The sequence below is a fragment of the Montipora foliosa genome, chromosome 11 (genome assembly GCF_036669935.1).
Source record: "Montipora foliosa isolate CH-2021 chromosome 11, ASM3666993v2, whole genome shotgun sequence".
Lineage (NCBI taxonomy): Eukaryota > Metazoa > Cnidaria > Anthozoa > Scleractinia > Acroporidae > Montipora > Montipora foliosa.
In genome coordinates this window covers 21,246,129-21,272,220 of record NC_090879.1, presented here as the reverse complement: position 1 = coordinate 21,272,220, position 26,092 = coordinate 21,246,129, and the positions used below count along the sequence as shown (strand labels likewise).

The window sequence follows — 26,092 nt, the reverse complement described above, 5'->3', positions numbered from 1 at the left end:
TTTGGTCCAATCTTGGCCTCAGTGTTCTCATGAAGAAAAGGAGTGTATTCCTAATGACCAATTAATTTCCTTTTAGGTGATGGAAACTGGTGTCAAGCGATGGCATGTAAAATCATCCAGATTGATCAGTTTTTTTCATTTTCCTGGAGAATTCCTTGTTTTCCATTGATGGAAATAGAATTTCTCAAGGTCTGCTTTAAAAAAGGCTCAGATATCCTCGATGGTGTTGTTCAAAAAGGTGCAGCTGGTGATATTCAGCGAGGGGCATACAAGTGCAACTCTCACTGTTAGATACAAGTGGGAGGCAAACCTTATACTGTCTTGTGGACCCTCATCCCTGTGAAGAAGGCGGACCATGCAGCACCTCCAGTTTCCGAAACAACTGTCTCTGACAGGGACACGTCAGACGATAACATTGACTCTGATGAGCCAAATGGCATTGTGACAACTCACTGCTTGCCTTTAAAGTTATGGGAACATGTTATTCCAAAGCAAGGCAAGACAGTTTACAGGAAGCTTTTGAATACCTTAATAAACATAACAGACCTGTTTACACTAAACTTCAAGCAGAACCGGAGAATACACATGACAAATCTGCCATTGCTGTATATTTAATGTCATCATCAGATTATGAAAAAGTAGGCTACATAGCCAGTGAACTAACTCGATATTTACATCCATTGCTCAAGGATCCATCACTTCCGGTATCCGTAAAAAAAATTCGTTTCTGTACAACTTTCCTTATGATTGCTTTCTATTTAATGATAGATATTACCAGGAGAGGCCATTGGGAGAAGCAAGTAATCAGAGCTAGTCGCACAGTAAAATAAAATACCTGTAACTAGTTAGTGCACAAAGCAAGGCTTCTCAGAGACAAGAACCCGTAAAATTCTGCTACTACCACTCTCCCCCCCCCCCCCGTCTCTCCCCTCCTGATTATAAGCCCAGGAATTGTTAGTGTGAATTGTTTATGGCTGATTTCACGGGTTTTCATTGCCATTTCGAAACGCAAACTTCCCTCTAATAATAAGACACCAATATTATTATTGGAACGAAATATACACCCAGTGCTTAGTATCAGAATTTTACAGTAATTCAAACCAGTTGCAAGAACAGCTGAATTCTTGTTAAGAGAATGGTTAGTTTTCATGGTGACTACTTGTTTATGACGACCTTAAAAGTGGCCTGCATGGCTCCATTACATTGGTTTACTATGGCCTCAAACTGTCAATAATAATTATGGCCTGAAAGCTTTCTTGATCATAGTATCTAAATTGGTTGAAAATGGTGCAGAATTTAAATTAAACATGACTGTGTAGTCAACATAACATTGAATAAAAATAATTTATCTACATGGATTAATAAGTTCTGTTATTATTACTATAACAAGGTTGATAAAATTTTCAGTGGAGGAAGAGGCAACTGTACTGGTGCCCTATGAAATTGAGCTCTGGCTGTCAACTGTCCTCTCTGTGGGCAACCCTAAAACCCGGAATCCGGAATCACAGTACAATACAGAGAGTAAACACTATCCTAAACATTCATAAAAGCTAACCTTAGGCCTAATTAGGCCTAAAAACGTTCGCCTATTTGGAAATAGGCGAGGTGAAAATCACTTTGTTTTCCTATTTTTATGAATATTGTAGAAATCGTAAAAAAAGATTAAAAGTGCTACTACGGTGAAAAAATCAGCTTTCGGTTTTCTTCACATTTCGGAAGTACTTGCGTTGATTGCTCAATAGGCGGAATTTTTTGAAGTAATTTCAAGAGGACGACTATTTATTTTAACTCCACTTTTTTATTTAACGGTCCGCCATTACTTGGTGCGGTTCCGACTGGTAAGCTTTCAGTGATCTGAATCGAGGAGAAAGTGACTTCATTTACTCACTAGCTTAAACATGCAGTGCGTGAATGCGGCTTATTTAGTGTGTAGAACACGAATTTGACAATCTGAAAGCCGAAAACTCTCGTTTTGCATACTAATTAAGCCTCATTCACACACTGCATTTTGAAGCTAGTGGGTAAATGTGGGAGGCGCGGTGGCTCCTTGGTTAGAGGGTTAGAGTGCTCGACTCCGGATCGAGTGGTCCGGGTTTGGGTCCTGGTCTTGGGAAAGACACTTAACTCTCACGGTCCGGCGGAAATGCTGGGAGTAACCCATTCCTTGGCTATAAAATGGCAATTGTTGCTTTTATAACTTTTATTTTATTTTTTAGGTTCTAGAACCTGTCAGCATTGATTATGATAAGGTGATGGGAGATATGACTGGTTCCGCTGGCGAGGAAGGAGGTGATCAAAAAGCCGTCCAGCTTGCCACAGTAGCCAGTTCAGTACTAAATGCAAAGGCAGGCAAAAGTAGCGGTAATGACTCTGGAGCTGAACAGGAGCGAGCTGCAGTAAGTAAATACACTAATTTCAAGCAAATTAATGCAATCGTATTCTGTCGTGAATTTATTCGTTCATTTATTTATCATTTTGTCCATTACCTTGAGTGTTCGCTGCCGCGTTTGCTTCTTCCTTGTGAGCAAATTCTTTCTTTGGAACTAACAAGAAAATCCACACGCGACTGAGAAATGAATCCACTCGGCCGTTGTTAAAAAGATGCCAATATTTTGGCAAACTATTCGCGTTATCTTTTGCTGAGAAATGTAGAGAAAAAACCAACGGTTATTTTCCTTATCTAGAATTGGTACAAAAATATGGAATGGTATCCCCTCGGAACTTCGCCAGCTTAGGAAAACGCACTTTAAACGTAAATTGAATGAATTGCTTCTGAAGTTTCTTAAAATCGAGGATATGAATGTTGATATGCGCTACATCGATCTTTCAAAGTATATGGCTTTTGTTTAAAAGCTACATGTAATATTTCAGATCATTTTTTTCTCTTATGTATGAGGCGTTTGTTTGCGTAACTCTTGTCAATTTCTAAGTGTCTTTTTGTTTACTTTGTTGTGAGAGCCAGTAATAATGTCGCAGTGTAAGTGGTAGATGTATAAAGTAAAAAAACAAAAACAGCAGTAGACTAGCAACCTTTGTGGCATGATTATGGTGCTGCAGCAAGAATTCCCTTACAAGAAGGGGTTTCTCTCCACTAACTGAAATAATAATCTCTAGTAAAGTGGGTAAGTGAGGGGAAAAATACTGTGTGTGTGGATGGTGAGTTGAGGGAAAATCATAGCAAAAAATTAGGGCTAGGCTGTTAAATGAAGGAGAGAAATTTACAAGGTAAAATCTCTACTTCATAGTTGGGTTAGTAAACAGAACAAACTCTGTGTGAAAATAAAAACTTTAATACCAAAACCAGCCCCGAGACACAGAAAAGCAAAACGGGAAAGGAAAAAACATCCATCCTTTGTGAACAAAAACCGAAAACTTGGAAAGAAAATTGATCTGCGACCTATGCAAAAAGGGACCTATCAGAGAAAAGAAAATTTATATTACTTATCTCAAGGAAACAGTTATTTGCAAACCATTCGCTTCTTTGAAACAAAGATATGCCTATCCAAAAAAGGAAAAGCGTATGAGTTTAAATACTCTTGAAAAATGAGAAAACGTAATTTGATTCATTCTGATTTTCCGTTCTTTTTTGTCCATTCAGATAAAGCCATTCGTTGTGATGAATGTCAAAATAGAACCAGATGTGTCCTTTGGAGTCCACGTTGTTGCAGATGAAGCTTTCTTTTGTCCAGTTTCTGTGGGCTCGCCCAGTGTTGTGAAGAGTAGATCCATTCTGTTATGATATCAGGGGAGCATCCATTACCACAAAAAATAGCATTAGTTGGAAAGTGTCTTTGTTTCCGATGGGTTTCTTCCAGAAAGTTGATACAATTTCCTTGGGCCAGACTTGAACTCGCCGTTCTGATATACTCGGTTGGTTTGTAGGGTCCATGGTAGCAAAATTCTATGTTCAAATTTATATTAAATCTCAAGAAACGAAAACTTCTCTGGAGTGCATTAGCTTTGAAAATAACAATTGGTGTAGATCCAGAAAGGAGATAGTTTATAATAGGACAATAAAATGAAACTACTATATGAAATGGATGAATTCTGTATCGAATGACTCAAAACTTGTTAAATGTGAAAAATAGTGGTAAATTGATCAATAAATATATATTTTCCCAAACGTAACCCTGGGTAGGGACCCTTGCGGGTGCTAGGCTACCGGGCCAGTAGCCACCCGGTGCTCACAAAGGGGCAGGGGCGCACAATTCCCTGCACGTACCTCTCCAGAGGCCAGTGTGTTACCCCGGCGAAAATGGGAGGGTAAAGTGCGTCAAAATCGGGTAAACAAAATATTCGGAGAAAAAAGGAAAGATGACAAGAAATGGCTCTGACACCTAGGCTCGATGAACGTTGCGAATCGTCAGGGGCGGAGCGCAACCGAGCAAGGGGGTTTCTAGTCCAGCGCTAGACCTCCACCCGACCCCCCCGTGTCGCGCATAAGAGAAAAATGATCAAAAGATAAGGGATGGTAGAAGAGAGGGTGAATTTCTGACCCGGTTTCGCGTGAGGGAAACACAAAAACGCTAGACAGACTGTCGCGACGTAAGTTACTAAACGGGTCAAAGTTGCAACGAAAATTGTAAAAAGGGACACAGCATCGGAAACGTTCGACATGCAATTTATAAATTTTGTGAAATATAAAATTTTATTCGATACTCATGCAAAAGTGTTCGAAAGTCCTTCAAATTTTCTTCACCACTGAAGAGACGCCTGAGGCCGAAAAAAATTTTTTTAGGTCCCACGTACGCGTCAGCCCCGGTTGTGACAGAAAAATTTAAATGAATTGATGTGAACTGGGAACGAGAACACAAAATGGAGGGGAGTGGGAACAAGAGGCTGGAAAAAAAGCGCGGAAGGAAGTCTGGGTATAAAATGGATGAATTTTGCATGGAAAGCGGAGTGTAACACTCGGTATAGAGAAAAGTGATGGGTAATCGAAACGACGCTGGTACAAGGTGCATGCAATAAGGATGTGATCATTCGTTCTTTTGTTTGTTCGAATCCATGAATTAAATGGTCGGAGGATAATCTGGGGATCCTATCGCATTGGAGGTAAGAAGAAAGTACTCAACACTGAGATATACTCGAATTTACAATAATTTAATGTAGAAATTACCCTTACAATGACAATCAGATATGGAAAACAACACAAAAATTATGTGAAGTAAAGTTATAAAATTATTTCATTTTGAAAGGTTTCAAGGAAAACCAGCAAGGAAACTATTTACATGGATATAATTTTATGCTATAATGGGAAAAATATAAGCATATAGTATTAATTGAAAATGAAAACATTAGTGTTGAGTAGAAAACAAAAGATCTAAGATCGACTTCCTTCATAAAGGACTAGTTAGATTTTGAACGAGACGATAACCCGGAATGCATGATTTTGTTTGTGAGAAGTAAAGTATGCAATTTAGTGGAACCGCAGCAGGCCCCGCCGAGCCCCGGGAAGCAAATGTTGTGATATTTATGAAATATTTTCTGGACGATTTTGTCTGCGCGAACGTGCTTATTGAACTTACTATGATAATAGATAGTGGAGTGAAAGTGGGTTGTAGTTGACGTGTTACGGTGTTTTTTTCGTTCTTTGTGAATTTGCAATGGCAGCCAAGGGAAGGAGCCGCCGGCAAAGAGTTTCGCTGGGTAATCTAGATTAGTCAGTCTAAAGAAAAAAAGTTGTCGAACAAAGTCGTAATCGTTCTTTGTTGCAGATAGGCGACTGTAGCGAAATGTTTCTGTTTTGATGATGCCTGTGAAAACGTGCTGGGGGTGGCTGGAAGAAAAATGCGGACACATGTATCTTTGATGAGGTTTTTGGAAAACCTGATGGTGGACCCCGCGATGCAGGACAGTGCAGCAGCAAAGCGAAACGCAGAGGTCGAAACAATAAACGAAACGCTGACTGTACGCGAAACCAATGGGCACCCGAGCGGGACACGAGGACGCAAGCGCTGCGACGAGTGTGTTCGTAGAAGCCCCTGAGGTCAACATAAAACCGTCGCCTATGTATCTACGAAAAATACAAAGGCCTGTCGTGTTGTGAGCTGTCAAAAATTTAAATTCGCTCAAGAGCAGCACCAAATCAGCGATTTGCCGACTATGATAACTTCCCATGGCGACCCCTTTTCCCCGCCGGAAAGTGGTACACCCAGAAACAAAAACGTTGTTGTTGCCAATAAAATGGTTGAGATTGAGTAAAAGCTCGCGATAGGACGTGGGTTTGTTAAGACGTTTGCATGCGTCTATGATGTCTATGATAGCGTGGATAGTACCAGGGCAGGAAATGCCAGCGCAGAGGGAGGTAAAGCCAAAAGTAGTGAGCGTATATTTGTCAGTCATCGATGCGTAGGTTTTGTACTTCAACAGGTAGGGGAAAAGAATTGTAGAGGAGCGGACATTTGATTTTCCTGTGTTTGACGATATCACGCATTTGAAAAATTAGTTTATCTAATTCTTCACCAAGTAGACGCGATGGCTCAGATGTAATCCAACTGTGAGCAGTAATGATTGGACGGCCTGTTAGCTGAACAAGGTTGTCTGGTGATGCTGGATGTTGAAGTTTGTGTACTTTGGGAAGCAGCTTCATGAAGGGTCACCGGCAAGTGTCACAAGACGCCGAAGCGAGCAGCTCCGCATTGATGCATCCTTGGAAAGATTTGGTAAAACGCTTCCTAAGCTTGCTTGTTTTTTTGGCTGTAAATAACTTGGATGTATGCTTAAAAGCGACGAAATCCTCCTGCCCTGCTCGCACTAACGCGTACGGGGCCCTCATGTGGGGATTATCCCAATAGATTCACAATGAAAGCGCGAGCGGGGCCGTAAGGGCGATATGATGAAAGTAAATATGTCATCCGAAGTACGCACACAACGCTTGAAGAATTACGAAAAACGCACACTATACCCGAACGTCCGAGCCAAGTGAAAACCACCACGCTTTTCTTGCAGTTTTCTGTGATTTTCGTTAACTGCCTGTTACTTTTACGTAGTCGTTACACTTAAAAGAGAAAGGAAATTTCTCAATATTCTTTGTTTCAGCTCTCTACTCAAGAATTGATGGCTGCAGTAAAGATTGTCAGTTTAAAGTGGCGTGTTAATTGTTTTAAAAGGGGGCGGAAATTAGTCACAAAGCCTTACGAAATGCAAAGAACTGACAGTTAATTGACGAAAGGAAAGAAAACGTGCACCCAGAGAGTGGGTGCAAAAAAAAAAAAAAAGAAAGACAGGTGTTTTCTCGTGTCTTCATATATGACGTCAAGAAAGCGGTGTTTTTTAAATGAGTACATAATTGTTCCGCTACAGTAACTAAGTAGTGGTTGCTTTGAGACAATAAAAAAATCTTGCTTTTAAATGATTAGCTTTCTTGCTGTGGTCTTCAGAGTTTTCTTTAAAATCGGCCTGGGCGTTTACACGATTTTAATAAATAAGCGCTAGCGGTTGTTAATTAACACGTTTTATCGCATTATGCGTTAATTAACTAAGGATGATTACTCGAGAAATAAATTTATGAAACTTGTCTTCTCTTATCTTCATTTTGAGAAACTTTTTTGAACTTTACGGCCCATTTTAAACATCACATTTCACATGTGCCGAATCTAATGTAAATGAGCGAAAACAATTGATTTTTCTCATTTGTATTAAATTGGGCACGTTTAAAACGGGACTAACTTACATTCTCCGGAGTTAAGTCGTAACATGAACGTCTTTAAAAAAAAAAACTCAGTAATGGTTATTACATCTACAAACCTTGTCTGCACTAATGCGGCAATGATTGCGAAATGGCAACTAAAAATAAAACATTATTGCATAACATAAAGTTTTTTTTTTGCAACGTAAGAATTTTCCAGAAATCGAATTCTATTTATCATATGATTTCTCTATAAAGTAGTGGAGCGAGGTAATTATCTTCATCACCAACCGTATTGGTTGTTTAGTTTTAATGGTAAAGAGGGTTGTTTTGTCTTTACCCAATGAAAAGCAAGCACATTTGCTGATGCTGGCGGAGGAACTCTCTTATCTTAGTCCTGGTCAGGCAAGAAGAAGATTGAATACCTCTACTATATTTCCTCTTTTCTTTTACAAAGACAAGGCATTTAGATTGCCGCATCAATAATGAAATTCATCTTCTTTGTCAGCTACCTACTCGGGGTATTTTTCGCCGTAAGTCCTGATCTTTCTTCTTTATTTATTTTGTGTCATGTAGTTTTTATTTTCTGAATATGAGTGCAACTTAAGGAATACATACTTTACAATACAAATTTCTTCTGTTTTGAAAGCGCAAATTAACTGTTCGCTGATAGTTTATTTCATGCTTTCGAATCTTAAATATTTTTTCCTATTTGTTGCCAGAACGATTGCAAATTTAATGCTGTTTCTTCTTGTTTTTCTTTTTTTTTTCTCCAACCGTGTTGCAAAAAATTAAATTAGAAATTTTCTCTTTTCTTTCTAGATCCCTGTCTCAACCGTGAGGATGCAGGTCCGCCCAGAAGGTAAATCAATTTCTTGCTTTAAACGAATTTTATTTCTTTGTCGTTGCATTCTGGGTTCATATTTCAAGAGGCCAAGTGTAAAAAAATCATTTAAACGGCATCAAGTGTTCTTAAAGACTTGGAAAGATCCAGAATTCCCACTGGAGTCTACTCTTCTTGTTGCTGTAACCCGGTCTTCGCAAACTGACGTGGTTTAAACATCACATTTAAAGGCCAATTACGAGAACAATTAGAGTAAAATGTATACCGTAAAACACAGTTGCAACACTTAATATAAATATCGCAATTTCTTGCCATTTTTGCTGACTTGGTATTTTTTGTGTAACGATTCTTGAACATTGGTAAATCTCGGAAGGTACATTTATTTTGTCGCTTTATGGAGTTTGCAAAACATCTGAAATTAGTGCTTCTCTGCGAAGAAAGGACGTTTTTCTAGTGCTATAAAATATTTAAAAGTCTTTGTTCCAGAAAGATTTATGTAATTAAGAATTGTGTGCAGGGTTTTTAAATTAATTATTTAGTTTATGCAAAAACATAGAAGAAGGAAAAGAATCAATTGAAAGCCTGTGAAAGACCCTGATATCTATTCTTTGGATAATAGTGATTATTTTCAAGTGTGTTTAAAATTTGTAGGTGGCCTTAGTATTGTTAAATCAACTGATCTAACTTCTCTGAAATTGATCAGGGAATGTTGAATGGACGATTTTGCAATAAAGTGGTTAAGAGCATAAGGTTTTAATTCTTTGAACGATTAGTTTTTCACCATATGGTCCTGAATGCCGGTCAAAGTGTTTCTAACCTAGTTCTATAGTTCCTAGCTCTGATCTGGTAAATGTACCTGTCTATCTTGATTTGTGATATGATATTCTTGCAGGGTTGTTTAGAAGAGATATCACTAGCAATTAGGATAGAGCGGTTTTCAATTTAGTTCGGGAAAACCAAGATCGAAGTGATTTCTTTAGCTAATCACAACAGGCAAAAAACAATTAACCGTTTCATTCCCAAGATCTGAATGTTAATTCTCCCTACTGAATGCCATACATTACTTTTTTCTGTCAGTTATGGGAATTTGATAATATGTCTACAGAAAAAAACCTGTTGATGAATTTATTTATTCTTGTTACCAGTCTGTTAACCATATATTAAGCTTGTGAGGAGAAAATTTGTACCAATCACTCTTGGAAGATAAAGGGGTAAATGAGCCAATCACAACGCTAAGAAAATATTTAGACCAACCAATACGTGAATTGATGCAAAACCAAGGTTAAAAAGCAAAATAAATGTCGGCAGCAAAAAAAAAAAAACTTTTTCGATAGCAAAATTGATTTTGGAGTGGATTGAAAAGCGTTTTTGCAAACGAATAAGTGGTTGGGATGCTTGAGTCTCAGTGCGCATGCGCCGGGTTCAAATTCCCTTCTGACCACCACACTTTTTGAACAACCAGCCGGCTGCGTCCTCCCAGTTTGATTTCCCAGCGCTGTTGCGTTTATTTCAATTGCTACCTTCCATCCACATCTTCAATGACAAGCCTCAAGATTTAACAATTCGTCCTCACGATTTTCTTATCGCCTTTCGTTCTACAGAGTACTTGGGATGCTTCACAATTATTGAAGAGAACCGTATTTTTCTTTCAAGTCCCGGAGATTATAACCTGCAAGATATAAGCCCTCTGCACTGTATTAGACAGTGCGGCAAAAAATACCGCTATGCTACCTTGCAAGAGGGAAACATCTGCTTGTGCGCAGACTCCCTGCCAACCGCTGGCCAGGTCGATGATTCTGATTGCGATAAGCCATGCCCAGGCCACGAAACATGGCCGACCGAGGATCAGGACTCTCTCAAGTAAGAATTATAATAAGACTTCATGAGTGGAGGATACGGCAGGTCTTCTGTAGCTTAAAAGAATCTTCTTTACAAAGATGCTCAAATTCCTGGTTCCTGAGAGCTTTGCAGAGTTAAACACTTGCAACGTGCACGTCTTTCACATAAACCATCACATTTTTTGGACGGTTTCTGTGAAATCAATTTGGTTTAATTTGGCTTCTAGACTATTGAAGTCAATAGGAATCAAAATGGACCTGCAAGCTGTTCTTTTTGTAAGGAAAGAGAAAAAACATTGGCGTAGCCTGCACTGACCACCAACATAACAAAGGAAACTGATTACAATTAAACAGGAGTGGTTACAAGTCGTAGCTACAAGCTAAAAATTCAAAATGAAACGGTTAAATGACCAGCGGTCATATTGTTTTCTCTTTTACCAAATCAACGTTAACCCACGTTGTTTTGGCACTTCATCACGGCTGTTTTGACTACAAATCCTTGACAGATGTTAGTTCTTTTCATTGTCACTTATTTTCTTCGAATTGATGTTGTCCATTCATTTAAAAAAGCAGCTACGAAAAGTGCTTGCATACGATGTAGAAATAAACCCGGCTGCCTCTCGCCTTTCTCCCTATCAACCTCTCTTTTTCAGATGCGGTGGCCGATTACGTAACAGTATCTACTCTGCATCCGATCGAATCCTGGGACTGCATCTTGTCAAGAATGCACGTCTGCCTGTCCTGAAGCCCGTGACAATATCTGGGAACTTGACTAATGGCAAGAACGTAACATTTACCTTTGAACTCGGTGATGGATCACTATCCTTGCAGCCTGCAGATCAGCCGCAGATTCGCCATATTTATGACCAGCCGGGGTCTTACATTGTTTCCATGGAAGCAACCAATCCTGTCACGGGATCAATCACAGTGTCAAAGGTGAGAGAAACAAAACCACAGGGGAACCAAAAAAAACCAACCAACGTTTTTTTTGTTGGAGATGGACGGCTTTGCAAATGCTTTCGAAATGTTTAAAAAAGTTGTTTTTATCAACGACGATGATCTTTCGCGTAGAAAAACGTTCTTTTATAATAAAAAGAATAAACTTTAAGAACATTGCGTAGCAACAAACAGTAAAAAAGTTCGCACGTTGTTTAAATTCGTCGTGGTTTAAATTTATTTAACTTTGCTTGTTTCTTCGATAGGTGTTTGACATAGACGATCCCCTTGGACCTGTAGAATTGCATTGTCCACACTCAGTTCCCTTAGGAGCATGGGTAGAGTGTAATGGCTCCCTCATCCGTGGAACGCGAATTAATAACACTTTCTCCTTTGAAGATGGACTGTACGAATCGATTTCTTTGAGTGAGTCAATGTAGTAGTCATTTACTTTTAAGGCCCATGTTCACCTGAAAGACATCGCGCGCTTGTGTTGTTGTTTTGAAATAGTTCCAACGTTTTGATTGGGTACTCGCCGGTGATTTTCGGGTTTTCCGTCTTGAGTTATTCAAAGCGGCGCGCAATGTCTTTTGGGTGAACATGGGTCTTAAACTGTGCCCTGGTAATCACGATATCTCAGGAACAAGACGGATCATAAATTTACTTGCTATAGAAGGCGCGTAACCAAGCCAAGCCCGTTGCTGTGGGAATCTTGACTTTTTCCGTTTTAGATGTTTGCAACTATCAAGAGTGGATTTAAAGTGACCCCCCTTCGTCTTGACATTGTAAATAGACATAAAGATTTCCCGCTTACCTATTAGAAGTGACTTAACTACGGAATCAAACAGAAGTAGGCCGTTTCTGATGTTAGCCTCTTTCTCTAGGCGAGTCCAAGAGCGAAATCGTTTTTATGAAAGTCTTTCTTTAATCTTCTAAAAGGGAGAACTTATCAGAACCATCACTGCTCCACTCTTGAAGAAGACGAACTCGGTTGTGCCACACTCAGTGTTTTGCTCGTTATTGAGCTCTGGTATCAATTTCAGGTTCCCGGTATTACAGCGCTGGGCCAAGAATTCCCCGAGAGAATCAGTCCTTTTATTCGAATTCGTCTGCAAGCCCCCAGGGAGCAATAGTCTCCCCAGCTTACGAATTTCGTCACGACGGGAAAGTCACCGAGTGGGAGTTTGAAGGAGTAAAAACCGGGAATGTCAAATTGCAGGTATGATTGAGATCTTGTATGATTTTCCGTCATTCTTATATTCTAAGTCAATATGTTCTGGCAACTACATTAGATGACTTCAATTTCAGTCCGCAGTTGACCCCGGCCCTATCCCATTCAATTCGTTACTTGTTCCGTCATTCTGATGCCACTCCTAAGGAAAGGATTCTTTGAGGTCTCATTTTTAACAATCTTTTCGTCGCTCGTTAATTTTCTTTTTTTTTTTTTCAAGAGAGTCAGTTTGTTGAAATCGGCTTTCTGAATTACAGAGAAAAACTCTTCAGTAAATAATGTAATCTAGTGCGTAATATAACTAGAGCCTTTCGTACTCGTCCATTTTCGCCAGCTAGACGAGACCCTACTTTTCAAAATAACCGCCCTTCCACATACCCCGTCTCTGCTCTTCAATCGAAGGTGGCGGGAGCCAAATGCAATTCACGCCCTTCCCATCTCCCTTTGCGGTATTGCTGCCACTTACTTGCGATGTAAACCTTTGGATTTGATTCCAAGTGCTAGGACGGCTACGAGTTTCTCGGTTCCAAGCAGTGGGACTGAGAAAACGTTTAACCTCCAAATCTGCGTGTTCCTTATTCTTCTCTGTATTCCTTTTTAATGGCTATTATTTTTTTCCCTTTATTTTAGATCTTCCGTCCGCGTTGCTTTTCAGGCGAGAGTTACTGTTTTTCCAACAAATCATGTATGTCTACCAATGGAACTTGTCAACCAACGAAAAAGAAGAAGTGCCAACCGTACGAAATTTTCTGTATATTTCGTCGTCGCTGCATTACGAACTCTACAGAGACAAAGATTTCCTGTGAACCTCAGGTGCCTTACCAGACCGACGCACCTCGAGCAGATTACGAGCTAATATCGGAAAATCGAATCACCATCGAGGACGTCGGCCATCATATCGAAAGCTTATCGATCAGCGAGCAGCCGACAGTCGAAGAAGGAGATGTACTAGGATGGACGTCCGAGGGCGGGGAGCTCGCGTTTAGTGTCGTAACCCCAGCTGATGGAGTCTCGTTTGAGTTTGAGTACGGCAGTCATCCAAACATTGGCGAAAAACTACTGAGGACGAGTAATCCCAGCATGCACCACCGGCATTACATCATGGCAGCTCACTATGTGCATGCTGCAGATTTTGTCATACGACATCTCTACAATTCCACAGGGATTAAAAAGCTTACATCGAACATCACGGGAAGTTTGTCTGTAGCCGTTGATATTCCCGTGGGAGATCAGATTACTTTGACGCATCGCACCATTGTCAATACTCATGACGCCGTTGTGTTTAATATACCATGGCATTCTGGCTCCAATATCTCCTACATCTGGGATTTTGGCGATGGTAACAGCTTGCGCACTCAATTGAACTCAACTATCCACACCTATGCGACCCCAGGAACCTACTATGTGACTCTTATTGTGGCTAACTCTGTGAATCAGAAGGTTCTGAATACAGTTGTATATGTGTTTGACTTCATTAGTGGCTTGCGATTCTCGAAGCCAATCGAAGCCAAAGCAATTGGTTTGGCAACTGAAATCCAGTGGGAATCAGCCGAGGGGACAAATGTAACTTACGTAGTAGATTTCGGAGACGGAAGTCCACGTTACGAAAAGGTTACTGCCCTTGAAGCAAGTCGAAGTGGATTCATCACTCACTCATATGCTGCCGTAGGAAATTACACGGTGACTTTATTCGCGTTTAACCGGGTTGGCCCCAACATTTCCATCAGTTCTCAAGCGTTGGTTGAAATACCGGTAACTGAGGTGCATTTCACTCTCCCAGCTGCGCATGTCACTCAGAATGTGTATTTCGCAGTCGGTGACTTGGTGACGGTTAATCGTGTTGTGCTCAATGGAACAAATGTTAAGTGTGCTTTTGACTTTAAAGATGGCTCCCCAATCACCATTAGCACAGAGTACAGTACAACCCACATGTACAATGATACTGGTACCTACAAGGTTGAAATTAATTGTTATAATGCGGTAAACTCTGTTAAACGACTTCTCAATGCTACAGTGGTTGTACAACATCTTGAAAAAATTACTGGCTTGGTATTGAATGCACCTCCAGCAGATTTTGGCACTGATTCCGAGGTTACCGTTTTGATGGACTACGGTACAACCGTCTTTTGTGACGTAAGCTTTGGAGATGGAGATACGCTCAAAATTGACTTCTCGCATCTTGGAAATGTGTTAGATCACCGTTTTCCAGCTGTTGGCTCGTACAACATCTCGGTCAAATGTCACAACCGTTTGGGTTACGAAGAGTACACATTCATTCATGATGTGGATATTGCAATAACAGACGTTTTGGTAGCAAGCGACAAGCGATTCATCCGAGTTCAGCAAAACGTTTCAGTTGACGTCATAGTAAAGGAAGGTACCCGAATGAAATTCGCTTGGGACTTTGGTGACGGCAGCATGTACAAGGTCTACCGTGCGATCGCGAACGTAAACGAATCAGTAACTAGTACACACGCGTTCTCTCGCGCCGGCAAATTTCCCGTAAATGTCACCATTTTCAATTCTCTGTCAGCAGTCTCTGCAGTATTGCCCTACAGTTTGGTGGCAGAGTATCCTGTCGAAAATATCGCTTTGACAGCAGATAGTCCTGTAAGGCTCAACCCAGGGCTCGTCACTTTTCAATTGAGCTTAAAATCCAACTCAACGGCTCCTACGGATGCAATCTGCTCTTGGAATTTTAATGACGGATCCGGTTTCTCTGGTAAAGAATATCTAGAAATTTCTCCTATTAAATCCCATGAGCTCTTCCACACGTTTAAGCAAGAAGGGATTTTCATAATCTCCGTCAACATTTCAAATAACGTGAGCTACGCTGTGTTATCAGCTAAAGTTTATGTTCAAAAAATTATTGATGTTATCATAACTGTTGGTCGTATCGAACAAGGGCAGTTGACTGAAGGATTTGGAGACATGAAGAACTATTTCCGCTCTAACGAAGTTGTGTATTTTAACATTACTTCGCAACCAAACGACATGAGTTACATTTGGAACTGGGGTGATGGCTCGCCATTGAATATTACTGCTTCATCGAGTGCTTCGCACATTTACTATCGTAGCGGACAGTACAAAGTCGAAGTGACGGTTAACAATGTATTGGCAAAGTTACCAGCGGTCAAGGACGTAACCATCCAGCAAGCAGTTGGTGAAGTTGCAGTCACCTCCAGTTATCCTAACTTTAAGGGTGATCCGACGTATTTTACAATTGATATTGAAGATCCTGGAACTGATGCTTGCATGATCTTAGACTATCGCGATTATTACAAAGGATTTTTCGGCGGCGAACACTGTAGGCCAGGACTACTGTCACCTCAGTTCATTTTTAACAAAATAAATGCCAATCAGACACAAATTAATGTCACACATGTTTATGGTACTATGGGAAGCTTCAATGTGACCCTCACCGCCAGCAATATCGTGTCCACCAAGAGTTCAAGTAATGTTGTGAATATAACAGGCACCCCTTGTGATATTCCCATTGTCAGGATTACTGGTGATGGATCTAATGATCCGCCTTCCGAGATACAGAAATCGGAAAAATTACTGTTAAAACGTCATGTGACGTACAGATGTCCAGTAGCAACAAACCTTGTCTTTACGTGGAGCGCTTTCGAAGTTTCGTTTGCCGATCCACACAACGAAAACAAATCGCTTGAGTTATCCGATCATCTTGTTAGAATGGTGGAACTTCCGGCAACGGATCTCGATTTAGAGACCACTGATTTGATCATCCGGGAAGGGAAACTTCCGTTTGGTCTTATCAAATTCAACCTTAAGCTCGGTTTCATCGGAAAGGAGCGGGACTTGGCGGGCATTTTCGGAACACACACCGTTTGGGTTGAAGTGAAACGGTCGGAATTGGAAGCTGTTATTCGAGGTAGGCTCAAAGGGAATCCTTACATCCAAAGTACTCCAATACGTGATAAGGTCACGTGGTGAGCTCAATCACATTGCCGGAATATCATGGAAACGCATAAGGTTTGCTCACAATTAACACAGGACATAGCATCGAGCGGAGCGTTTCTCTAGCCTCCACACAATTGTTTAAACCCGAAGAACCATTTGGGAAACCACGATCCTCTAATAGACCCATATCACTCAATGTCGAAACAAAAGATTTTGCCCGTCTAACCTCTCATTTAGTTTGAGGCTGGACGGGCACTAAGACAATGCAAAGACAGAGCCTTTATTCCAAACGGACTCCAAAATGGCCGCCGCGTGATAAAGGTGAATTATGAAAAGATGGGTCAGTGATAAGTTTCCGAGAAAAGTATAAAAAAAAAAACATGACAAATTTTCATGTTTAGAAACTTTTTCTTTTTGGAGATACCCTCTCCCCTCCAAAAATCATTGATAAATCTGCGCATTTGCAACTTAAGCATCTTTTCACTAACTAAATTTACGTGTTACTATCACCTCTTGGCAGGAAGTGTGAAACGCTCTGTTGGTTATCAGTTACCATTGACCTTAGATGGATCGGATTCCAAAGACCCTGATGTCCCTGGTGACGTGACGGGCATTACGTTCCAGTGGATGTGCAAACGAAAAGAAGAAGAGTTCCCAACGGAAGATTCGGAACCCAGCAGTGATGGTGGGTGTTGGGAAAACGGAACTTTTGTTTTTGGCGGGGACAACCGAAAGGTCGTAGTTTACACTGGAGATTTCTATCAGAAAGCCTTTTACGACTTTAGACTTGTTATATCCAAGGATACCCGTGTGGACATCTTTGACCAGAGTGTGCAAGTTCTGGTAGGACAACCGCCAACTATGGTAATTGAGTGAGTACAGTTTTTATTTTTTTACATTCTAGGCTTCTTGGTAGCTACTGGTTTGATGGTTTGGTGGTGTAAATGAGATGAGAGAGGGTTTTAGCCTGGTTAGCGCCAATCTTTGGTTAAGAGGTATCAAAACCTATACACCTCATTCCAAATGGCCGCCATTGTAGTACACTTTTGTTTCCATACAAATTGACCCTTATGGCCTCGCTTTCAAACGTAAAGTTCAAAAGAATATTTAACCTTGAACGAGGCCATAAGGGCCAATTTGCATGGAAACGTAAAAACACTAAAATAGCGGCCATTTTGGAATAAGGTGAAAAGGCCATTCCGGAATTGCGCAGGGAACTGGGGCCAGTTTCAAATTTGAAGCAATTGATAAATTGACACCATCACGCAAAAGATAACATTAGATTGGCCATCTGTCGAATGTTGATGCTTTTAGGTTGAACATAATCTCGTACCCAGATCTCCCACGGTCATACGTAACAGAGGGACATCTGGGTACGAGATTAGGTCGAACAGAGACCAAGTTACGGACTTAAAAACGTTGTTAAAATTTCATACAAACCTCTCTGATTTTGAAGCTGCGTCCCCCAAAACCATATCAACTCTTTTAAGTTAAAAATTTTTTTAAAAAATTTATTAGATTTGCGACAGTTGGAAAATCCCGTCATGGACCTACTATTTGGAAATAGGCGAGGTGAAAATCACTTTGTTTTCCTATTTTTGTGAATATTGTAGAAATCAGAAAAAAAAAATTAAAAGTGCTACTACGGTGAAAAAATCAGCTTTCGGTTTTCTTCACATTTCGGGAGTACTTGCGTTGATTGCTCAATAGGCGGAATTTTTTGAAGTAATTTCAAGAGGACGACTATTTATTTTAACTCCACTTTTTTATTTAACGGTCCGCCATTACTTGGTGCGGTTCCGACTGGTAAGCTTTCAGTGATCCGGATCGAGGAGAAAGTGACGTCATTTACTCACTAGCTTAAACATGCAGTGCGTGAATGCGGCCTATTTGGTGTGCAGAACACGAATTTGACAATCTGAAAGCCGAAAACTCTCGTTTTGCATACTAATTAAGCCTCATTCACACACTGCATTTTTAAGCTAGTGAGTAAATGTGGGAGGCGCGGTGGCTTCATGGTTAGAGGGTTAGAGTGCTCGACTCCGGATCGAGTGGTCCAGGTTTGGGTCCTGGTCTTGGGCAAGACACTTAACTCTCACGGTCCGGCGGAAATGCTGGGGGTAACCCATCGACGGACTAGCATCCCATCCAGTGGGGGTGTAGAAATACTCCTAGTCGCTTCATGCTACGGAAACCGGAGATAAGCGCCGGCCTGATGGGCCTTTCTAGGCTCTTAACAGATAGTTTTTTTTAAAAATTGGTCTCTGTACGACATAGAAGGATCAAACTTGGACAGATAGTCTATCTTTATGTTATCTTTCATGTGATGCTGTCAGTTTATCGATTGGCTCAAATTTGAAATTCGCCCAAGTTCCCTGCGCAATTCCGAAATGGCCTATAGGTTCCATGGTATTTAACGATGTTAGCGCTAACCGTGTTTCGAACAACCCGGGCATGGCGGACCAGAAGTTGAAACTCTGGCCGGACTAACAGGCCTAACACAAGAGGCTAATTTCTTTAAATAGATAGATGTTCTGGACTCTTTTTTGGATAAGGATGATAAATTGAAGGCCGCATTTAAAAACCAAAACCAAAGAAATTACTTTGGCCAATCAAAAAGGTCGGAGACAATCCAGCAAACCAATCAAAACTCGAAGTAATTACAAGTAGCCGACACAAAAGGCGGGAAAATGTGCACGCGCGAGCCACAATTGGTTTTGGTTTCACTTTTGATTGGTTAAAAAAGTGGCGCGAAAACTTTGAACCAATCACTGAGTGAAGTAGATGCAAAACCAAAGTAATCAGCTAATTACTTTCGACACTCAATTGAAAACCGCTCTAACCTCTAAAGGAGAAAAAACGGATGCACTCTGGAGAGTAGCCTACTGGATTGAAAACTTCTTCCCGCCCTTTTTCTAAATGCATTTTTTTCCTTCTAGGAATGTTTTTAACAACCTTGCAAAGAGGAATCCATTTCAAAGGCTCGTCGTGGAAAGTAGGTGCATTGACTGCAAGATGGATGACCGGTTAGGATATAAATGGAAGCTGTCACTTCTTGATGAATCTTCGGACGGCTCACCAATTGATGAATCTTCTGATGATTCTTGGAAAGAAATCAACGACTGGGCAGATAAGACCGCTACAGGGTTAAGCTCGTCAAGTTTGGTGATCGAATCTGGATTTCTTATCTCTGGACGAAAATACAGATTGCAGCTGAACGCTTGGAGGCCGGGAGGTCAACCAGGAGGTTATGTCATCGAGGAGTTGTTCATGAACGTTCCACCAAAGAGAGGGTCGTGTCAGATTCCAATTACTCAAGGCTTTGCCCTGGAAACAGAATTTGTTGTCAAATGCGAAGGATGGGAAGATGACGATAAACCTCTCTCTTATTTAATTGGTAAGGAGTGTTTTGGTTTTCACATTTTCATTGGCATTGGTGTTTTGATTTTTACCACAGTTGCTAGTAATCTCGCAATCAGATTGGCTGATTTGCCGTTGTCGATAAGAGGCTAAACAACGCTGCTTGCGTCGTGCTCTTGTCAATGTGTCACGCAATGTAATAGCCAATCAGAAACGCTCATTTTGGGAAATAAATCAAACATATTGCGAGAAAGTAATAGACAACACTTGCTCTTTCTTTGTGTCATGATATTGGTCACGCTCTGAAATAAACATTTTCTTTGCGTTGATTATTGCGGTTAAAACTCACTCGGCTGCGCCTCGTGAGTTCACAACAATTTGACCTCTGTGATGAGGAATGTCGTTGTCGATAAAAGTACAGGCAACGCTCAACCACATTCGATTTGTTAAAACTCCCATTTCTATTACTTGCCAAATAATCTTGCGTCCTTCACGCGTGTCGTTCTCGATCTTACAGAATTACAAAACGGTGATGAGATCATTCCAATGGCTGCAGGACTTGAGCCCGAGATGTCAGCTGCGTTTCCACTTGGAAAGGCCGAGAATAATTATACAATTCAAGTCAACGTGAAAGTTATGGATGCTTATATGTTAAGTGCCGAGAGTTTCTTTACTGTCCGGGTAAGTTAGAATAGACAACTTCAAAGGTTTGTTCTCAGCTGCTGAGCCTCGCTTGCATATAAAGGCCAGGTCGCTGAGAACACACGCACACAAACTGTAGATACATAAACGACAAGGTAATCTCGATGGCGAGAAGAGAAAGAAATAGGCAAAAAATGTAACCAAGGAAATATCTCTGAATGAACTTAAATACATCTATTCCGATCCAGATGTAGAAGAGATTCTTTTGTCGCTGTGGTCTTGCCTCTCTAAGATATTTAGGAACACGGATGGCAATGGCGACAATTTAAGAGCATTCTGGCCTGCTTTGACTCTCATTATTAGTGATTCCACTGGTGCGTCCGACATGCGCTAGTGTTGAGATACGAAGCTCCCTAAACAAAAGCAAGATTGGGGTATTGAAATAACTGTCATATTCGTAGAATTCTTAGCTGAGATGACGAAACGCAGCCCAAACTGCCAACCTCTACAAATGCAGCTTATCTTCTCGAGTTATAGACACTCGGATCTCTCTGTAGGAGTCACTATTCTGACCTGTCGCTTATCTTTATAAAAAGAGGCTAAGAAGACTTTCTGCTTCAGGCCGTAACATCGTGGATATCTCAAAAGAATGGACGACAAAATCCATCCGCGTTCTGCATATTTAACAATTCTACGAGGGCGCGCTGGATATGAAGTGATAGATAACGGGCCGAGTTGGTTACAATCATTTTATATCCAGCAAGCCCGAGTAGAATAATTGTTTTATTAAAAACTCCGCGATCAACAACTCTTCCATGTATTGTCAACTAAAGCATTGATTTCTGCCTCGGTCCGAAACAGATTTTGTCGGCCATTTTTTCTCAGAGCTGCAAAAATGTTTTCAGCTCGCTTTATTGGTCAAGGAACGCGTGAGCAATAATTGCTGACGCGTTCCTTGACCATATTAGGTACAGTAGGTATATGAACTGATAGCCAGTGTCCGGCGAGCCAATGAAAATGCTGGAAATCTCATATCCGCGTAGTTCAGTTTTTTATAAATCAATTTATCCTCTATTTGCGTAATCTTGGATTGGCTATAAAATGGCAATTTTTGTTTTTATAACTTGTTTTTACTTTTTAGGTTCTAGAACCTGTCAGCATTGATTATGATAAGGTGATGGGAGATATGACTGGTTCCGCTGGCGAGGAAGGAGGTGATCAAAAAGCCGTCCAGCTTGCCACAGCAGCCAGTTCAGTACTAAATGCAAAGGCAGGCAAAAGTAGCGGTAATGACTCTGGAGCTGAACAGGAGCGAGCTGCAGTAAGTAAATAAACTAATTTCAAGCAAATTAATGCAATCGTATTCTGTCATGAATGTATTCGTTATTTATTTATCATTTTGTCCATTACCTTGAGTGTTCGCTGCCGCGTTTCCTTCTTCCTTGTGAGCAAATTCTTTCTTTGGAACTACAAGAGAATCCACACGCGACTGAGAAACGAATCCACTCGTCCCTTGTTAAAAAGCTGCCGCCCTTTTGGCAAACTATTCGCCTTAGCTGTTGCAAAGAAATGTAGAGAAAAAACCAACGGTTATTTTCCTTATCTAGAATTGGTACAAAAATGTGGAATGGTATCCCATCGGAACTTCGCCAGCTTAGAAAAACACGCTTTAAACGTAAATTGAATGAATTGCTTCTGATGTTTCTTAAAATCGAGGAGATGAATGTTGATATGCGTTATATCGATCTTTCGAAGTATATGGCTTTTCTTTAAAAGCTACATGTAATATCTCAGATCATTTTTTTAAACACTTTTTTCTCTTATGTATGAGGCGTTTGTTTGTGTAATCTCTTGTCAATTTCTAAGTGTCTTTTTGTTTACGTTGTTGTGAGAGCGAGTATTAATGTCGCAGTGTAAGTGGTCCGCCTAGAATAGCAATGCTAACTGCGGGTCACCATGGTCTTGTTTGTATAATTATGATTTGTTTGTAAATAAAGTAAGTAAAAGTAAAGTAAGCTCGGTTTGCCCGTTGAAACCAGGAATCGTAACGTAAATTGAATAAATTTTCAAAAATAAAGCAATAGATTCATTGTTCAATCTACGTTTCAAACCGTGTTATTTTATTCTTTATACTTTTATACTTTTGCTTTGTCCTTTTTATTGGCGAAATTTCTGTACTGCGGAAATAAAGGAATAAAATATTTTTCAGAAAGTTCTATCTCAGACGATTCTTGGGACATTTGTAGATACACTAGTCAAGGAAATAAAAATATATTAGGTTATTAGCTCGTTTTGTGCCCTTGATTTCTCCCGCATCGCTTTTCGCGTGACTCTCCCCTTAGCAGGCTCTGCTGTCCTTTATCCATCCCATCTTCCCTTCACCCCTTTCCCCCTCCATCCCTTCTTTCATCCCTCCCTCCCTCCCTCCCTACCATCCGTCCTAACTTCGTTCCCAGGGCTTTTCTCCGTCGAGAGTAGGGCGGTCGGCGGAGAAAGCCTTGGGAATGAGGTTGCATCCGTCCGTCTGTTAATCCATTCGTTCGCGCGTCTGCCTGTCTTTTTATGCATCTATCCATGCATCCATCCATCCATCACTTTTTCCATGTTTTTTCTGCTTCTTTTCTTATTTTGTTTTCATTTATCTATCCTTTCCATTGCCCTTGTTGCAGTTCCGCGGTAAAGTAGCTGGTGCGTTGAGCAGCCTTCCTGTGAAGGATTTTGACGGAGTAGCAATGAAAGGAGAGGCGCTGAATTCATTGACACAAGCGACTGGGGAAGTCGACGAAGACGCGCAGGTGCTTATATTCAGTTATCCCAAGTGAAATAAATCTGATACTTGACTTGCCATCGAAAAATTTGTTCCGAAAAATCCCGTTCCGAACCGCTGGACTTACTAGTCACGCAATTGCGCGTGAGAAGTAATTGCCATCAGTGACCTGATGGCAAAGTTTTAAAGGAGAACTGAAGGCTAGAAGATCAAATTTTTTTGTGTCTTATTATTATCGAAATATAACGTCCTTTACCTAAACAAACAGGAAAAATCCTTTTTCATCTTGAAAGGCCTTGAATTTGCCCAAAATCTTTGGTTGTTTTTTCAATTTGAACGCCCGCCATTTTGTTTGCTTTTCCTTCCGGTTACTTCCAAAAAAGGAATGTCAGCCGCCATGTTGTGACGTCATTGCGCACAAGCAAGCAGCTGGTTTTCACTGAAATCTTCTGTTATTGTTAAGTCTCAACATAGTACTCCGCTTTCTTCGTCGTTAATACACGTAAGTTTATGGCAGAACTTGAACCATATTCTTTCGATCCAATGCGAGAAAGTTCAGGATCGCAGGAAGAGGAAGCAACCGAAAGGGAAGGCTCAAGATGGGGAAATACGACTTGGTGCAGCTGTGATTTTTGCTTTAACCGGGAGGCCGGGACAGCAAGAAAAGGAATGCATCTGCTGCCGCGATGTAGAGGAGCTATGAACAAATCTCAGGTGAATTGATTGTATTCAAAAGGCAATAAAAACAACTTGATTACTAAGAGATTCTGTTGGCTGCTTTGTTTTGTCTGTCATTTCGATTCAATTTGAGAAACTATTCGTTGTGTAACGCAGCATTCTAGCTTTTCGACCGTGTTTACAAAGAAAAGTGCTATAAACTGCCATCGCGGGTCTGAGTGCTGCGATTAATGAACAACAGGTATGTAAACACATTAGCTCTGTTCGTAGTTTTGCGAATTTTCAAACTTCAATTAAACATCTTTGTGATCGTTGTCGAGTTTATAAAACCCAGCTTGAAGTGCGAATGCAAATCACGAAATAACGTGTCCCAGTTGCTTGCAAAAACAACCTTTCGGTTCACTTCTCCGGCGCATGGTTTGCCACTGCAATCTCCCGACTAAAGAAAACATTACTCACTGGGGATAAATGGAGTCGCAAAGTTTTTCATCATTTCATCAATTACATGCAATTGTCGCATCGACCGCTGTGGCCAAGACACCTTCAAAACAGGAGGGTTCGAAATGATCCGAACAGATGTGACAGGGCTGGATATTTGGCTAGTTTTTTCTTCTAAATTCGGATGATCCATTCTTCGAAAAGGACTTCATTTTAAAGAGGGAAACGATGAGAGGTCTACTAGAACAGCCCACATTAGCGCACTGAACCATTTTTCAAGTTTCCCGCGTTCAAGCAAGTGAGCGCAATGACGTCACGCATAGCGCCCAAGCCTGCTATAGTACAGCCAAAATGGCGGACTTCCATCGAGTGACCAATACGGATCTCCCTGGCCTCATAAAAACGTCAAAATGTAAGGAACCCCTCAAATACTCGAATATTTCCTTTAACTAAGTCAGGCACGACAAATTTGGCGAAGGAAAAAATATTTCATTTTTATCTTCAGTTCTCCTTTAATCGTAGGTCTAGAATTCCATTCAATCTATTCATAGTTTTATCCGACTTGGTGATTGATTTTCACAGGTCATTCTTTTGATCAGCAGCCAAGGAAAATGACACACAAGTGCAAACGCAAATGGATAACGGGAGAAGCGTATTCGATCACTTTACAAATTCTTGTACAGCAGGGGTAGAGTTGTTGGAGTTAGAATTCAGACAATTCAAGGTTAATTCAATTGATCACTAAATTAAATTTTCCCTTTATTTTTCTTGTCGGCAGAACTCAACAGTTAAGGCCTTAGATGAAATGGGAGATTTCTTATCAGGCAGTGACAGTGCCCGTGATGTGGAGAACGTTGCGAAGAGTCTGGGCTCCGCTATCGGAAATGTCGTCGGAGCGTCCATCGACTCTTACCAGAAGGCTGCTAATGGCACCTCTGCGGGAGACCCGGTAACTAAGGCTGATTGATGGATAGTTTGTTTGAGTAACCGCTGGATTAACTGAACGCGAACTTACAGAAAATGAGGGTCCAATTGACCGATTGGTCAAATGATTGACTTGTCAGCTAACAGACGTTTTGCGACAGATGTATTAGTGTTCAGCTTGTGGTCGAGGCTCGGGAAAAAAACAAGAAAAATTGAATTGTTTTTCCATTTCCTTTGGGCTATTTCCCGAAACACCTTTGAGCTTTCATTTTTATCCAAAGGCAGTTTACTTTGTTTGTAAGTTTTGGATTTCACGGTCCGCCATTACTCACTTTCAAAATTGACCGATTGGACCTCAAAGAGTTGGATCCAGGGAAAAGTGACGTCAAAGGCTCACTAGCTTAAAATTGCAGCGTGTGGATGCAGCTTATTATATATGCAAAACGCGAGTTTAAAAGTCTGAAAGCCCAAAACTACCGTGCTTCATATTAATTATGTGGCGTACTCACGCATTGCATTCTTAAACTAGTGAGCCTTTGACGTCATTTTGCCTTCAAACCAGCTCTCTTATAAACTTGAAGTTAGTAATGGCGGACCATTAAATAGGAAAATTCCATTTAAAATAAACAGGTGTCTTTTTTATATCAAGACTTAGAACTTTGGTCGCTTAGTATTTAGTTAACATAGTTTTGAAAATCCAAAGAAAAATAAGAATTGAGTTTTTGGTCACACGGGCACTTAAAGACTACAAATTATGGAAAGATAGAAGTAATCGTGGCACTTAGAGCGAGTTTCAATTGAGTGTCAAAACCAAAACCAAAGTAATTACTTTGCGACTGATAACCAATCAAACCTCAAAACTCGAAGTAATTACACGTAG

General features: G+C 40.7%; 1 protein-coding gene across 1 annotated transcript in view; it reads left to right on the top strand.

The window, feature by feature from the left end:
- Positions 1 to 26,092, top strand: part of LOC137976790 (uncharacterized) — a 62,348-nt gene that overhangs the window by 21,092 nt on the left and 15,164 nt on the right. The window contains exons 16-31 of the mRNA XM_068824133.1: positions 545 to 704; positions 2,217 to 2,396; positions 3,599 to 3,732; positions 6,587 to 6,665; positions 8,453 to 8,492; positions 10,076 to 10,334; positions 10,966 to 11,248; positions 11,515 to 11,674; positions 12,292 to 12,467; positions 13,110 to 16,374; positions 16,924 to 17,275; positions 19,343 to 19,800; positions 20,281 to 20,444; positions 21,547 to 21,726; positions 23,075 to 23,200; positions 25,067 to 25,237. Coding sequence (XP_068680234.1) covers positions 545 to 704; positions 2,217 to 2,396; positions 3,599 to 3,732; positions 6,587 to 6,665; positions 8,453 to 8,492; positions 10,076 to 10,334; positions 10,966 to 11,248; positions 11,515 to 11,674; positions 12,292 to 12,467; positions 13,110 to 16,374; positions 16,924 to 17,275; positions 19,343 to 19,800; positions 20,281 to 20,444; positions 21,547 to 21,726; positions 23,075 to 23,200; positions 25,067 to 25,237 — 6,187 coding nt within the window. The remainder of the gene's footprint in view (positions 1 to 544; positions 705 to 2,216; positions 2,397 to 3,598; positions 3,733 to 6,586; positions 6,666 to 8,452; positions 8,493 to 10,075; positions 10,335 to 10,965; positions 11,249 to 11,514; positions 11,675 to 12,291; positions 12,468 to 13,109; positions 16,375 to 16,923; positions 17,276 to 19,342; positions 19,801 to 20,280; positions 20,445 to 21,546; positions 21,727 to 23,074; positions 23,201 to 25,066; positions 25,238 to 26,092) is intronic.